The 16,833-nt window shown below is 37.6% G+C and overlaps 1 protein-coding gene across 1 annotated transcript in view; it reads left to right on the forward strand.

Annotated features, from left to right (window-relative positions):
- The first annotated feature begins 5,507 nt into the window (after positions 1–5,507).
- ZSWIM6 (zinc finger, SWIM-type containing 6) overlaps positions 5,508–16,833 on the forward strand; it is a 75,923-nt gene continuing 64,597 nt past the window's right edge. Inside the window, exon 1 of the mRNA XM_011952212.1 lies at positions 5,508–5,910. Within this exon, the coding sequence (XP_011807602.1) occupies positions 5,508–5,910 (403 nt within the window). The remainder of the gene's footprint in view (positions 5,911–16,833) is intronic.

Here is a 16,833-nt window from a genome sequence, read left to right on the forward strand (position 1 = left end):
CCAAATCAGTATGACGTAGACAAGAGGAGTTCTTTCTTCCACATCTTGGCAGGGCATTATAAGAGCAGTTCTTCAACTTTCTGGTATCATTCTTAATAATGGAAGTGCCCATAGTGCTTTTGCTTATGAGAATGATATCTAATTTACTATGTTTGAAATTAAAAAGGAAAAAAGCAAAATATATACATTGAAATAACAGTAATAAACTCACAACATAAACAATATGTCTTTATTAAAAAATCTGCAGTTCTCAGAACAAAAATATTTTAGTGAACAGGGTGACACTGTTTTATATTTTTGCAAGCCTATTTAATGTCTGTCTTAAAAGATGAGAGCTGGACTTTGCTGTCTGTCTCTGTGTTCAGTTTGTAATGATACTGGAATGTGATATCATTACATTACACATTGCATACTAATGTGATACTGGAATACTAAACATACATTCATGAAGAAGATTTTAAATGGCTAATAATGTCTAGATATAAGTATTTTTTAAAATATTGATCTTGTGGGCCCTCTCAAAGAGACTTAGGGACCTCTTGGGGGGTCCTAGGACCATAGTTTGAGAATCATTGCATTATAACATTTTAGAATCCTTTATGGTTACCAAAAAAGATTCTCCCCTAATACTTTCTAGTTTCTCTCTATATGAAAATAACACTCTTTCACAAAATTAACTATTTGTGAGTCGACAGAACTTAATAGGAAAATGGGGAAAGAGAGCTGGGTTGAGTAAAGGTATAAGTAACTCTTTGAAATATTTTGGTTTTGCCATCAAATAGCAGTGATTCCTCTAGTATTATCTGACTGACTTAACTGAGACATTCTCAGTGATCCCTCTCATTTTCCAAGCCATCTCCACAGGCTAGACCCCTCCTCCCATCAAGATTTCAGTAGCTTAGAAAAAGAAAGTGTTATGGGTGAAAGGGAATGTGTCCAACACCCCTCCCCTGTTTCTCCAGCTGGGAAGGGAAGGAAAGGGAAATAAAATTTAATGAGCACTTTTACTATGTGCCAGGTGCTTTACATATGTTATTTCATTTTAATTCCCCAAACAACCCTAGGAGGTATTTCTAGCCACATTTTGCACACAAATAAAGCGAGATTCAGAGAGGTTAAATATTTAATATAAGATACGTAGCATTTAAGTGGCAGAACCTGATCCAAACCAAAGTCTATTCCCAAGGACTATACAACACTATGCCTTGGTTTGTGCTTTGTTTTTCTTCAGTTCATGCAGACTAAGAATGTGGATTCTAACATTTTATTGGGTTCTGTGACAGTATGATGATAAAACAGTTTGACTGTTCTGTGAAGCTCTTGTGGAATTAACTGTCTTTCACTGGTTATGTTTTATAAAGTCAAATAAATATTTTAAGAAAAGGTTTGCATAATTTCAGTTTTAGTTCTACAGTTAATTATCCGTGTTTTTCCATGGAGGCAGGATTGTCCCTTTTTGTATGCTCAGTTCTGTTATATAGAACAGCTAACTATCCCAGAGGAAGATTCTGCATTTGCAGCCCTAAAACAACCGGTCATCATAGTTTGTCAAAACTCCAGAAAGGCAAAATCAGTTCTCAGGAACATTGTTTCGTCTTGAAACAAAACCTAAGAGGTAAGACCAGCTGGGGGGTGTCTTGCCTTATTGGGATTATTGAGGGAGGAACAGTGTCCTTGTTTGTCCTGTAGGTTCTCTGGTATGATTTAGGATCCGCAGAGAATGAGTTGGTAGAATTTCAAAGAAGGTTTCTCAAATTGGAGAGGCCAAAATACACCACTATCAATCCTGAAGTAGTCTTGGTCGAATTCCTGCATATTGACTGAGTCAGTGTATTGCGTAGTCTTACAAAGTAATATACCAGCTGCCCTTTATGTGTATGTGTGTAATTTTCCTGTATTTAAGGTAAAACCTCTCTCCTTTAACATGCTCACCTAAAGGTAAGGGGAGCCACCCCTAGCCCTGCCAAACAAAACAAAACAAATAGGCCTCAGAGCATTAAATAGCTGCCACAAAGCTAGTCAAATTAAAGATGCCATTACCTGAGGACAAAGAAGTTTCTATAAAGAAAGTTAGCAGTATAGGAGAGGAGTCATCCTGGTAGCTGATGGTGGAGAAAGATGATAAAAAGAGCCTACTTTAAAAATACTGGCATCTGCAGTTGTCTGTTGGAGTTCTTCCCCATTCAGTAACACCCTAAATGGTCACCTGATTAGGGGGGCAGAGTAGAATTTATGACATTTAGAAATACTTCTGCCAAAAATGGTTGGACTTTTTGGGCATTTGAAAGATAATTTAGAATTACTTGGAAAATGAACATTCATAAAACACCTTAATCTTTGATGATCTCAGAATATTGAGTGTTATGCTATAAGACATGTATATGTTTATTTGTGCTTTCACATTTCTCTTGGATTTAAATTGTTTTGGAGGTCACAATATTTTATAGTTTGCTTTTTAAAAAACTTTACAAGAATAGTAAATTTTAAGCAACAAAACTGTATAATATGTGGGATTCCCTTCTGCATAATTGTGTGATGTCAAGATTCAATATACTTCTTTTCTGACTTGTACTGTATAACTCATGTGAATAAAGCAGGTCATTTTTGTAGAAACTATTTGAGGGCTTCACCAGTTTTTATAAGGCCTTTTTTTTTTTTTTTTTTTGTGGCACCATCTTGGCTCACTGCAAGCTCCGCCTCCCGGGTTCACGCCATTCTCCTGCCTCAGGCCCTGCACCCCCCCAGTAGCTGGGACTACAGGCGCCTGCCACCACACTTGGCTAATTTTTTGTATTTTTAGTAGAAACGGAGTTTTCAGCGTGTTAGCCAGGATGGTCTCGATCTCCTGACCTCGTGATCCGCCCACCTTGGCCTCCCAAAGTGCTGGGATTACAGGCATGAGCCACCATGCCTGGCCAAGGGCTTTTCTTTGATAGTTAAATCAGTCTTCTTGAAGCATCTGTTATGTTATCTCCCGGTAGACTCTTTAAGTACTAACTGGTTTTTAACTCTTGGATCCTTAATTGTCTTGGCTTTGCCTGTGATTAGAATCGTTCTCCATCTTCAAGGTGTGGGGATGGGGAAAAAGTTATCTCCAATATCACTTTTGCAGAGAGACAAAGACACTAAGTTGGTTGGTGAAGAGAGATGTTGTGACAGTGTTAAGTGGGAAGTGACTGATTTTATAAATGTTCAGTTTTCCTATTAACTGGTTTGCCTGTGCAAGTACATATATGACAGGTGGAAAACAGAGTTTGCCTTGAACTAAATGCACAGAATGTGCTTGGGAACTTTCCAGACTCTCTCTTACGATCCTTTGGTAATTTTCTTGTCTTGATCTGTGCCTGTCCCAAGAATTTTTAATTATTGTGAGTTTATATTACATCTGCATATATTACAGCAAGACCGCCCTCATTATTCATTTTTGAGATTTGCTGGAGTGTTTACTTTTTCATGTGACTTTTTCTTCATGGGAACATAGATATTTAAAAATTTTAGAATATTTACTATGTACCCTTTCTTTAATTGTGGTTTTTCAGAAAAAGTTGTTGATTAAAAGACATAAAGGAGACTGGAATATCCATTCTGAAACAACATATTTGTGGAAGAAAACCAAAGATTATTATATGACAGTTCTCAAAATTTCTTATTGTGAAGCAGTAATAGTAACTTGTTTTTAGGGAATGCTCTTTTTTCATTGATGCATTTGATAAAGATTATTGCAATACCTTTCTCATTTTACTAAATGTTGCTGAGAATGAACAAGGTGAAATTATATTACCTCTGAAAGATTTCTTAGGAGTAGCATTTCTTTCAACTGTCTGACCTGGGTGGACTCTGCGGGGGTAGACAGTAAGCGGGGTTCAGATGTCCTGCGTGTAAACCCTTACCATTGTCTGGCCGTCATTCTTGAGTTTTACCTCTGCAGCTCCATGTGCACCACCCCTTCCAGAGTCCCCACATGGTAGCAATCCTTTTCTTTGTGAATGAAGGGGAACTGGAAGAAACAGTGGCCAGCTAGATGAATTTTATTAAAGTAGCATCAATAGAGGAAGGCTGGGAAAGAGCCCAGGGCTTCACTGTGTAGCATTCAAGTTTCAGGCACCTGAAATCCTGAGGTCAGTCTGAGTTGTGGAGGTTCCCAAAACTATATTCTTGTTACTCCCTTCAGGCTTATCCTTGGCCACTGAATATGGCTTTGAGAGAGAGAGAGGTTGGAATTGAATGGATGCTCCCCCTTACCATCCACCCCAATTTAGGACAGCCTTCCTATGCAATGTAGGGAAAGAGAGCATGGAGGAGTTGTCCTCTGGCAAAGCCGGTCAGGACTGCCTGGTGGGCGGTGGTGGTGGAAGGCAGTAAGCTGTAGCTAGTGCTGTCCAAGGGGAAATGGCCACCGGGGCCGGGTGAATGCCTCATGTGTGGACCATTATAGGCAGCAAAACGGCCATTGGTCATGGAGCTCGTAGAGCAGGGGCCCCCCAACCCTGGGCCGTGGACCATTACCGGTGGACTTAGATTCTCATAGGAGCGCAAACCCTATTGGGAATTGGACATGCGAGGGATCTAGATTGCCTGCTCCTTATTAGAATCTAATGCCTGATGATCTGAGGTGGAACAGTAGAAGTTTCATCCTGAAACCATCCCCTTCCATGGATGGGAATCCATGGAAAATTATCTAATTGTCTTCCACAAAACTGGTCCCTGGTGCCAAAAAGGTTGGGGACCACTGTCATAGAGGATTTCTGTGTGGGTGTAAGTTTAAGGTATAAGGCCTCTTAAGGCTTTTTCCACCTTGGTAATTTTGTGCCGTTTGTGTGTGTGTGTGTGTGTTTAATAACCATACATCTGTATAGCTTTTCTCTGTATGTGACATGGAAGAGAATCATCATTATGAGTTACTTAGGTGGTAGTGTATATGAGATCTGGTGGGCCCTGCAATTCTATAAGCAGTTGCTACTCATAGACATTGCTGTATTGGGATATACGTTATGCATGTTACAGAAAGGATTATTAAATTTAAAAATTTCTCTGGTCAAAGTTTGTGAAAGGGACCCCCTTAGAGTTGCAGTATTGGTTGGTTGGGGCCAGCTATTGGCTGCCTAGAATAAAGGTGGAGAGAGTTTGTTTTTGAGAAGAAAGCTGAGCTGACTGACTCTACTTTAAAAAAGGAGTAGAAAAAAGAAGAAAACCACTGATCCCACTGATCTAGGGGATTATTGTCTTGTATACCCCGATTCAGAGTAGAGTAATGATGGCCTCTGAGTGCTGTAATCTAACCACTTCCTATAGGTATGATGGTAATGTACAGCAATATATGTTTTCATATGGCTGTGTAAAATACTTTAGCATATCTGTTGAATACCATTTTTTTTTTTAACCTGTAAGGCGCTGGCGGTAGTGGTTAGTGGCCTGAATGTTTTTACTTGAATATAAAGGCTGTCATATTTTTTTCTTGCTGCTGTCAAGTCCCACACATTTCAAAGAATTAGAGCATTTCACGGCATATGAATGCAGAAGCTAAACCCTCCCTTTCTTTCTTTCACCCTCAAGGTTTCCACTTGAGCGGCACAGTGACAGAACCTGCAATACAATCGGAGCCAGAAACTGTTTGCAACGTGGCCATCAGCTTTGATCGTTGCAAGATTACCTCAGTGACCTGCAGCTGTGGAAACAAGGACATATTTTATTGTGCCCATGTTGTGGCACTGTCTTTATACCGCATCCGCAAGCCAGATCAGGTCAAACTGCATCTTCCCATTTCAGAGACTCTCTTTCAAATGAATAGAGACCAACTGCAAAAGTTTGTACAGTATTTGATCACAGTGCACCACACAGAAGTTTTGCCAACTGCTCAAAAATTAGCAGATGAAATTCTTTCCCAAAATTCAGAAATCAACCAAGTTCATGGTGAGTATAGACATCGACTCTTTAAATGTCCTGTCTGGATCCTTTTTCACTTATAAATTCAATTATTCTGCATAAAAATGAATTAAATGTGAAATAGGTCATCAGCATTGCTCTTAGTTGGTCAAGAGATTTTTACATTTGTATTCTAAAACATTTCTTTTGAAGTGTTTTGTGATAGGTGCCAAGCCTTTTGTGCTCAGAAAAATCATGCATGTTAAAGCTTGGTTATACTTCCTTTATATTTAGTCACATTTCATCAAGTACTAGATATTAGTTACGCAAAGCACTTATTTAATTCACCCTTGTCAATACACTGACTTGTGCCTATTGTGAATTTTTTCATTTTCTTTTAAAATTTATTTTCCAGTGCAGGAAAGTTTCTGATCAGTTGCCTCATATTAGGAAAATAAATTGTTTTTAGAAAAACATTAGAACTTGTTTAGAGAGAATTTGGAATGTGAATATTTTGTATAAGAAAATACAAAAAGATTTCTTTTAAATCTCTTATACATTGAACATGTTTTCTCATTTATTTGTAAACACATTTATTGAGTGTTTATGCAGTGCAAATATGTCAACTTACAAGAATGTATACGTGCAACTTTTCAGAAATATACCTACCACTTATTTCATAGAGTACATTAATATAGGATAAATAATGTTGTCAAAACGTAGGTTGCTTGTATTTTAAAACATTTGGACATAATTTTAAAAATATTTAAAAATGTTGAAAAAAGTAATGCAGTTTTGACTAAACAGCTCTGGGACCTAACGTTGTTACATTTCTTTATTTATATTGATTTGAAATCTAGGACTAGTCTCTCAACCCTATTCTTTTAGGTTTTCTTTAGTGCGTTAGTTGATACAGCAAATAAAAATGTTTCAAAAAAGCAGTTTGAGGTCCTTTTTTGTAAACTTTAAAAATTACGAGATATAAAAATGTAGAAAAGTACATATAATATGAATGTACAGATTAACAAAGTGAACTGTCACCCAGGCCAAGAAATAGATGGCTCTTAGCACTTGAGAGGGCTCCAAGTACCCCCTTTCAGTCACAAGTTCCTTTCTCTTCACCTTGGTAACCACTGCCTAGTTTTATAGTAATCACTTCCTTTGCAGTTTGTGTTTTGTTGTTTTTGACATCATTAAACATTGATTTAGTTTTATCTGTTTTTAAACTTTGTGTAAATGGAATAATACAGTATGATTCTTGTATTACCTGACTTCTTTCACTCAGAATCATGTTAAGATTTACCCATATTTTTTCACATACCTGTAATTTATTCATCTGGTGAAGCACTGTCTAGTAGAAATATAACATGAACCTTCCCATAGAAATAGAATATTAACCACATGCATAGTTTTAAATTTTTTAATAGCCACATTTTAAGAAGTGAAAAGAAACAAGTAAAATTAATTTTTGTAGTATATTTTCTTTCGCTCAGTATATCTAAAATATCGATCCAACGCATATCATAATATTCATAAATATTCAAGAAAAATGTTGTTATTTTACTTTTTTTCATGTTAAGTCTGTGAAATCTGGTTTCTGTTACACACCTCACAACATAGCTCAAAACACTGGTAGCTACACTGCAAGTGCTCAGTAGCTACATGTGGCTAGTGGCTGCCATGTTGGACAGCACAACTCTAGAGTCTTCTGAGTATGAGAATACTACTATTTATTTGTCTGTGTTCACTTTAGGCCTAGTTTTGAAAGGAGCTGCTGTGAACATTCTTTTACAAGTCTCCTGGTGCTGTGAGATACTTCTAGCGTGGTTTCTCTGTTAGAGGATATCCACATAGTTGTATTTCTTCTAGTATTCCCCATATCAGGCTCAGCTTTACTAAAGTAGCCATCATAAGGTGTGTAAAGCGTTTGACTTGGTAGAGTCTGCCAATGTTAAATAACAGGAGTGTAAACAACGCTGCCACAGAAGTACCTTCAGCCCTCCAAAAGCGCATGTATTCAAGGACTTTTTCAAGTAGGCTTCTGCTCTGTCATATCATCTGCCTCAAATCTTGCTGCCTTGTGAAAATTCAGGCCAGCGAATGGTCATCCCAGAGATTTCTCTGTTTGTGGCTTCTTACTAAATTGTACATTGGAAGCAGAGAACAGAATATACTGTTTCTTCAAACTTTTATGCATTCTCTCCTTTCCCTCCTTTTTTCCTTAGGTCATGTAATCCGCTAGGATCACTTTTTTCTCTTGAGCTTCAGTAAAACTGAAAGCCTCCATCAATAATGAGTTGCTTGTTCTGCATTTCTCTTGCTTGTTTTGAAGGATAGTAGCCCCTAAAGTTTCTTATCGGAAAGATTTTTCAGTCTGTGTTGAAATAATGGAACTAATGAAACAATGTGAACTAAAGTTGGATGAGATAAAGTGTTCACATGATGTAGTTCTTTCATAGTTTCTAAAATAGGAAAGCCTATCAACGATAGATTGCAGGTTACCTTTAGAGTTAATATGATTTCCTAGTAACTTGTATATAGGAACAGCTTCTCCAGAGCAGCAAATCTGAGCAATTTATCCCGCCAGCTTTCTCTTCACTTAATTTATCATCAAATTTACTCTCACCCTGGAAATGGACCAATTACATGAGCTGCCTTCCTGCCTTCCATTTTAGTTTGACAAGTGGTAAAAAAGAAGAGAGGTAGGAAGCAAGCCATGGTGACCTTAAGTGATGAAATGGGAAATCTGCTCCCTGGAGGGTCTTATTTTAATTGTTAATGACTTAATAGGGGGTGGGATTAAAAATGTTTTGCAGTTAGTTGACAGCATGATCCCACCTGCCTTTAAAGATCTGTATGTAAGGCCCTTTCTTTTAAGAAATCTGTTTCTAAAGCAGTACTTTCTTGCATGGTTTTGTGGATACACTTTTTCTTTGAGACAGAAGTCTTGAACATGAATATTGGGAGGATTTAATTTTTCTCTGAGGAAAAGCATCACTTTTACCTCACATAAATAAAAGGATTAAGATATGATTTAGACTTGATTAGTAGGCATCGTAAAGACAAGGTTTAGCTTATCCAAATCTTTTTTGGAAGAAAGGCATATATAATTTATGAGTAAATACAAAATATGTTGATAACAGTAGGTTTTTCCCCTTTTCCTTGTGAACTTAACCTAGTAGTTGTTCTTAGTAGTTGTTTTTCTTATTATTTTACAATATTTTATTTTTTAAAGGTTTATCCTGGAGAATTAAAGTTTTTCAAGCCTATTTCACACACATTGTTCTTCACAATTTCCTTTTGAGCAATATTCTTGCAATTTATAATTGCAGTAGTTTGTAGATAAAGAAATCAAGGAGAATGAGTTTAGTGACTTATCCAAGGTCACAGATTCAGTGACAGTTGTTGAAATATAGTTTGTCATCATAATAGTTCAGTCCTTGTCAGTAGACCATTTTACATTTCAATATGTTTTCATAAAATTTCCCACATAATTTTAATTAGATTATAAAATTAACCACTACATGCTAAAAGAGGCTGTAAGATAGTTAATGTTAATGGCCCACCAAGGAGATTGCCAGTCGTAGTTCTGTATTTTTAAAGCAAAATTGTTTGCTCTTGGTTTTATAATCTAATAAAACTTTCTAGTGTCCATATTTTTAAAAAAGAAGCTGGTGTCTTTGCTAAGTACTTTTCTAGAGACTTACAGATTTCCAAGTGCTAACCCCACTCTTGTAGTTAATTAACTTGGTCTTTTCTGTCCTTTATGCTTCCTATTAAAGGAGATGTAGATAGGTAAACTGTGGTGTAGGGACAGAACACTGAATTTGAAATCTAGAGGCCTAGAATCCAGTATTGTCTCCACTACATATTACCTGTGTGACCTTGGATGGGACCCATTTTTTCTCATATTTAAAATGCTCGTAATCATCTCTATCAGTGTTGGGATAATTTTAATCATATGATGGATAATTATAAAAAAGATAACTGACCTTACTTCACATTGGGGTATCCACAAGTACTCATAGTTAAGAAGAGAGAATCCGGTAAAGGAATGGATAGTACTATAATTGGAGGTCAGATTGCTTTCCCTTGACTTTCTGGTACATATTTCCTCCTCTTTTATTTTCTCTCCTATGGCTTTTCTTACACTAATCTTCCTATGGGCTAGCCTGTACTGGGCAGACTACCATAAGGAAGGACAGTCTGAGAGGAAACTGGCCTTGACCCCAACCGAGAATAGAGGAAAAGAGGAAAGGATCATTTCAGTGGCCCTTTTATTCCCATGGCCTGGACTAATCCTGAAAGTAGCCCAGACTTACCCCTCACTTCCCTGTCATGTGCCCAGAGATGCCATCTCAGCTAGCCAAATGTAGAAGGCATTTATTCACATATTGGATGAGGGTTGACATATGACATCTAAGATCTCTTCCGCTCTGTGTCTTTGCTGGTGGTTATCTACAAAGGCATAGGAGGAACCTAGGCTCCGTACTGCAAAGGCGTACCTTCTGTAGCTTCACCCAGGCGTGCATTCATATGTTGTTCTTCCATTTCAATTTGTTTGAGCATGGTTCTTACACAACCAAGACCAAGAATTCCATTCACGTCTGCCTGTCCTGCTTAACCTTGCCTCTGAATGCCTTTGTGTCCTGGCCACGTTGTGTATCAGTCTATTCAGACTATCCCAGGTATTAGCAAACAAACAAGCAAATCTATTCAGCAGTCCCATCTTCATTGCATAGCTCTTCATTTTCATTTGATTGTGAGCTTTATCAGGCTGAAACTGTGGCCTGTGTATCCTGATAGCTTCTCTAAGCACAATACTTAAGACGTAATAAGTACTCATATCTGTTAAGCAAAAAGTATGACTGTCATTTTTCATTCTATTTTGTTCTTAGTAGGAAGTTGGGTATTTATTCTTTAAGGACATGTACACTTTTATGTTCCAAATCTACCAGTGAGTGACAGCTGGAGTCATCTGATGGAGGCCTCATGTCACATTTTCCTTCCTTTTATTTCCCTGTGGATGGTTGTGTTTATCGTAATTGGGCTTGCCTTAGCAACCAGTTTTTGCAGGTATCCTAGGGAGGTAATTTGATTGTTAGTATCATACCCTTTCTGTTGTACAATAGAACATTCTGGTGTTGACAGTTGGTAAAACAAAGGTATGGTCTCCTGATGGTCTATATAATTAGCAAATATATTCTGTAGGAGATAGTTCAAGTTGCTTTCACTATACTATCTTTAAAGTGCAGTAGAGTGAAACTTAAAGAAAATTTGTAAAAGAAGAATTCATGTAGTAGTATTGAACTATCTAAAAAGGCGAGTCCTCATTTTTTTCCCATTCCCAACAGCTCCCTTAGTCTCCAAAAGCACCCTTATTCTCACAAGGCAGGCACTGTGGAGAGCATGGTTCATATTCTGAGACATTTTTCCTCATGAACACACATGTGCAGACATGTGCACACATATATATGAAGTTTTAAAATAAATAATTCAGAAAATAGTCTTCAGTTTTTTTCTCTTAATATGTCATGAATATCTTACGTTAGTACTCTTATTATGTAGTTCTGTTTTAATTGTAGTACAGTATTTTGTAGTATGGATATATTTAGCTTTTAACTCACTGAATGACTTTGAAGAGGTTGCTCGCATTTTTCCCTGTATACACACTGTTGCTGTGACCATCTTTATGTGTGAATGTGTGTGTGTATGTATGAATTTGTATAGATATAATAGATTCTTAGTAGTAGAAATGCCAGAATAAATGATATATGCATTTTGAATTTTGTAAGTACTGCTGAACTTCCCTTCAAAAATTACCGGTTTTACCCTTAAGTTGTAAGTAAAACTTGATGTTTCTCTAAGAATGTTTTTAGGCTGGGCTTGGTGGCTTATTATGCCTGTAATCCTGGGACTTTGGGAGGCTAAGGTGAGTGGATCAGTTAAGCTCAGGAGTTCAAGACCAGCCTGGCCAACATGGTGAAACCCTGTCTCTAGTAAAAATACAAATATTAGCTGGGCATGGTGGCATATACCTGTAATCCCAACTACTTGGGAGGCTGAGGCAGGAGAACCACTTGAACTTGAGAGGCGGAGATTGCAGTGAGCCAAGATCTTCAGCCTGGGTGACAGGGACTCTGTCTCAAAAAAAAAAAAAAAAAAAAATTGTTTTAAAAAAAATGGATAGAATCTATGATCATGTACAGGTAATCCCTTTTTTTTTTTCTTAATATGAAAAGTTTTTACATTTCACTTTATTGCCAGAGAAGTCGTCTTTGAACTTACGTCTCTTAATTAGGAGGAATTATAAATCTCTAGCCCGTGAGGAATTTGTTGGGAAATGCAAAAACGGCCAGGTTACTTTTAGCCCAATACCCTTCATCCTCTCTTTGCCTCCACATCTTGCCTTCCCTCACACTCTTTGGTCATCTCTGACACCATCCCAACCCTCATAATTTAAAAAAGATTGCTGCCAGCTGTGATCAGTTTCCTTGCCCATCCCGCTCTCATTGGGCTGGCCTCCGATCTCTCCAGTTTGGCTAGAAGAGCTTATCATTCCCATCTCCTCCACAGTGGTGCTTCTCATACCTCCCACTGTAAAACTATTCAGAGTGTTTAAGAGTTCCAGCTTTGAAGTTGGGCAGCCTAAGTTAGAATACTGGCCCTTTGCTTTCCAGCTTTGTTACCAAGGGCAAGTAACTGAATCTCTTCAGGCCTCGGTTTTCTTGGTTGTCAAATATGGACAATGAAGAGTGCCCATTTCATAAGGTCAGGATGGTCAAGGAGTAAAAGTGAGCTGCTATTACCGTCATCATTGTGATGTGGCAGTTGATAGGAGTCCTCAAGGGCAGCGGTAAATATTTAAGGAAAATATTTGTGAACCATTTTTTTTTAAAGTCTTTCAAAAATAATTGGAGTCAACTATTCTTAAAGCCTGAAAACATAGATCTCTTTTAATAAATATGAAGAGTTGAATTATGTAAAAATAAGACTTCCTGAGAATTTTGCATTTAAATATTTTTATTTGTGTACTGAGTAATCATTAATACATCTATTAGATAAGTAATGGAAAATAACGTACCTGAAAAGCACTCTGGGTTTATACTCTGCAGTTTTTAATGAGCATTGGAGAATGTACAAATACTTTATTGCTTTTTTCCATATAAAATACATGATTATTTCTGTACATGAATACCTATACTATTGAACTGCTGAAGTAAATTAAATGATAATAAGAGATGAATAATAAAATCAGAAGAGAGGAAAATAATAGAGGAGGGGCCATAAATCCTGACAGGTCTATTTGAGTTTCCTGAGATATATGCTGATGGTGGTGCTGCTTATTTACTTCCTTGGCATTTAGCTGAAAGGAAGGTGGTTTGTTGGGGGAGCAGAACCTGGTGCACATCAGGCCTTCCTATGTCATTAGCCTCCACAATCAGGAAAATGGCTTGTCCTCTGACAGCTCCTGGAGAGGACACCACACTATTTTATGGCAGTAGAATTATGTGGAGTGACCATAGAGGGTGGAAGGTGACAAAAGATCTGGCTGTTTCAACTACAACAAAATTGTAAATTGAAATAAAGGCATTAGTTACCCCTTTGAAAGGAGACTTTAATTCAGGATAAAACTTAAATCTTTTCTAAAGATCTAAAGAGTGTGTTTATTGAGTGTCATCATCTTTCAGAGGTCTTCTAGTTCTCTCTTCTCTGCTGTAAAGAAAGAAATTTTTTTGAGTCTGAGTCACTACAGTTTGTTGTCTTGCCTTTTCCCTCTCGGTGCGAATGGTTGATGTCAGATTTTGCCTGTAAGACAGATCGACCAAGACCTTTGTAAGCCACCAACTTAATGTTTCCTAGCTTTAACAGCAAACACTAAAACTGTAGGAGATGGCCTTCTTCTCTAGGTCCCCAAAAGAGGCTGAATTAATCACCTCTGCAGTGTAGACATCTGCTGCCTAAATTCTGCCTGGATAGGCTGAATTTGATGAATTAATTTTTTTTTTTTTTTTTTTGAGACGGAGTCTTGCTCTGCCGCCCAGGCTGGAGTGCAGTGGCCGGATCTCAGCTCACTGCAAGCTCCGCCTCCCGGGTTTCCGCCATTCTCCTGCCTCAGCCTCCGGAGTAGCTGGGACCACAGGCGCCTGCCACCTCGCCCGGCTAGTTTTTTTGTATTTTTAGTAGAGACGGGGTTTCACCATGTTAGCCAGGATGGTCTCGATCTCCTGACCTTGTGATCCGCCCGTCTCGGCCTCCCAAAATGCTGGGATTACAGGCTTGAGCCACCGCGCCCGGCCTGATGAATTAATTTTAACAAAAAGGGACACTGCTACATAAATATAAATGTAAAAGCATTATTTGGAAACCGGTGTTACTGTGGCAGTTGGGTCACAGTTAAGATGAAAATGTTAACTTTGTAAACAAAAGACCTTCGCTCTTTCTTGTTTTGAATTTATTTTCCAGCAAAGTAAGATAAAATAAAGCATTAAGTCTTCAACTGGAAGTCAAAGCTGTGAATAGCTCCATGCACCAGACACAGCATAAGCCAGTTACAAACGTGTCTTCATAGCTCAGTTTAAAATCTGCATAATGATTTGGTGGTATCTAACACCTAGAAGTAACTGTATCCATGGCGTGAGATAGATACCTCATTCAGTATGGCTTAAATATGCTTTATTAGATACACTGGAGAGGTGTCTGTCTGATGCCTCAGGATCATGAATACTTTTAATTATTAAGATCTAGAATGTGCCACCCTGCTTAACATTCTCTCCAGATAGAATTCTACCCTCCCACCATTTTTATCCCCAGCAAAGATTCTGAATCAGTGAGTCTGAAGTGGTATCTCAGCATCTATTTTTCACAATATGTCTCTGGCATTTTGATACGCCTTTACTTTAGAGAACTACTGGGGCAAGCGTGTTTGATGTTGGGATAAATCACAACTAAATCAGAACCAAATCAAGCAGTAGACAGGGGATGCCAAAGACTTAGATAGTGGTCCTTCATGTCCATGAATTCTCCTTTGCTTTCTGCCTGTGACATTACATTACCAAGGTAGGCGGGTAAATCAAACTCACACATCCATCTCTGGGAATGAGAGACCAAATTGTTCTACTTTTTTTTTCCAACAGATAATTTGACTTTCCCCGAAGGCCTGAAGAATTAAGCTTCAGTAATAAAATGCCCACAAAGATTAATTATACAGTTGTAAATATTATAGCATTTATTATTATAAATATAAATAAGAGTAAAAACATGATAGGCTTTAAAACATTTTAATGGACCATTTAATTTACATACATACAGATTCTGGTTCCTGCCCAACGGGGGGAATATCTAATAGCAACTATATAAATACATGAGGTATGTTTCTTTTTGCATTCCCTTCTCAAAGCTAAATGCTGAGAGGTTTGTCTTTGATTATATACAGCCATTAACAAGTAGACATAAATTTTGCAAATCTTACATTTTATATAAGGCTTAGGCAACATTGTAATGCATGTAATCAAGACATGTTAAGATTTAAATAGTTAAAGCTACAAGAAAAGAAAACCAAATACCACATGTTCTCACTTATAAGTGGGAGTTGAACAGTGAGAACACATGGACACAGGGAGGGGAACATCACACACCGGGACCTTTTGTGGGTCGTGGGGGGCTAGGGGAGGGATAGCATTAGGAGAAATACCTAATGTAGATGACGGGTTGATGGCTGTGGCAAACCACCATGGCATGTGTATGCCTATGTGCATGTTCTGCACTTGTACCCCAGAACTTAAAGTATAATAAAAATAGTTAAAACTTAGCATTAGTGTTAAATACATGAATTTGCACTTTTGGGGAAATTATTGTTGTAGACATTAAATTTCCTGGTCTATAATGTATAGGGTACATGTCTTATTCCTAAAATGTGGAGTGCATTTATGTTTTATTTATCTACTAGTTATCTTTGCTTGCAGTCTTATGAGTAAGTTAGGAAGATTTCTATATCACATGAGCAGATTTCTAATTTTTATTGCTCAGTTAATTTTTTTCCTTACATTATAGAATTTTAGAGTTAAGGAAATGGAGGCCTGAAGAGCTTAAGTTATTTGCTGGAAAATGCATAGTTTTTCCAAACAGTGCCTACAACTGAAATCTTCTGAATTCTAATCCATCCTCTCAACTAGTGTGTAGACTTTGGGCCATTTTTTTTTTCCCCAGTGCATTTCCCTCTTGCCCAGTACTGTAAAGAAGTAAGTTAATTCTAATACTAGCTTACCAAAAACTAAAAATAAAAACCCCAACTTAATATATCAGTTCATTTTTCTGTTGCTTATAACAGAATACCAGAAATTGAGTAATTTATAAAGAAAAGGAATTTATTTCTTATAGTTCTTGAAACTGAGAAGTCCAAGGTTGAGAGGCGGCATCTTGTGGGAGCCTTCTTGCTGGTGGGGACTCTGTGGGCACAGGGCCTTGCGTGGTAAGGGAGCTGAGCATGCTAATATGCTAGCTTAGGTATCTCTTTCTCTTATAAAAGACACCAGCTCCCTCCCATGATAACCCATTAAGCCATTAATACACTAATCCAAGAATGGATTAATACATTCATGAGGGCAGAGCCCTCATGATCCATTCACCTCTTAAAAGGCCCCACCTTTCAATACTGCCACATTGGAGTTTAAATTTCAACACGAGTTTTGGAGGGAACAAGTATTCAAATTTTCTTAAAAACTTAAGAAAACATAATTCATATATTTATACATTTGCTATTAGATTTTTCTTCACTTGAACCAAAATCTATATGTATGTATGTATGTAGGTATGTAAATTGTCCATTAAAGCAATTTTAAAATCCATCATATTTTTAAAATATATAATAGTGTCCGGGCACGGTGGCTCACGCCTGTAATCCCAGCACTTTGGGAGGCCAAGGTGGGCAGATGACAAGGTCAGGAGATCGAGACCATCCTGGCTAACAGG

Source organism: Colobus angolensis, unplaced genomic scaffold, assembly GCF_000951035.1.
Source record: "Colobus angolensis palliatus isolate OR3802 unplaced genomic scaffold, Cang.pa_1.0 Scaffold337, whole genome shotgun sequence".
NCBI lineage: Eukaryota > Metazoa > Chordata > Mammalia > Primates > Cercopithecidae > Colobus > Colobus angolensis.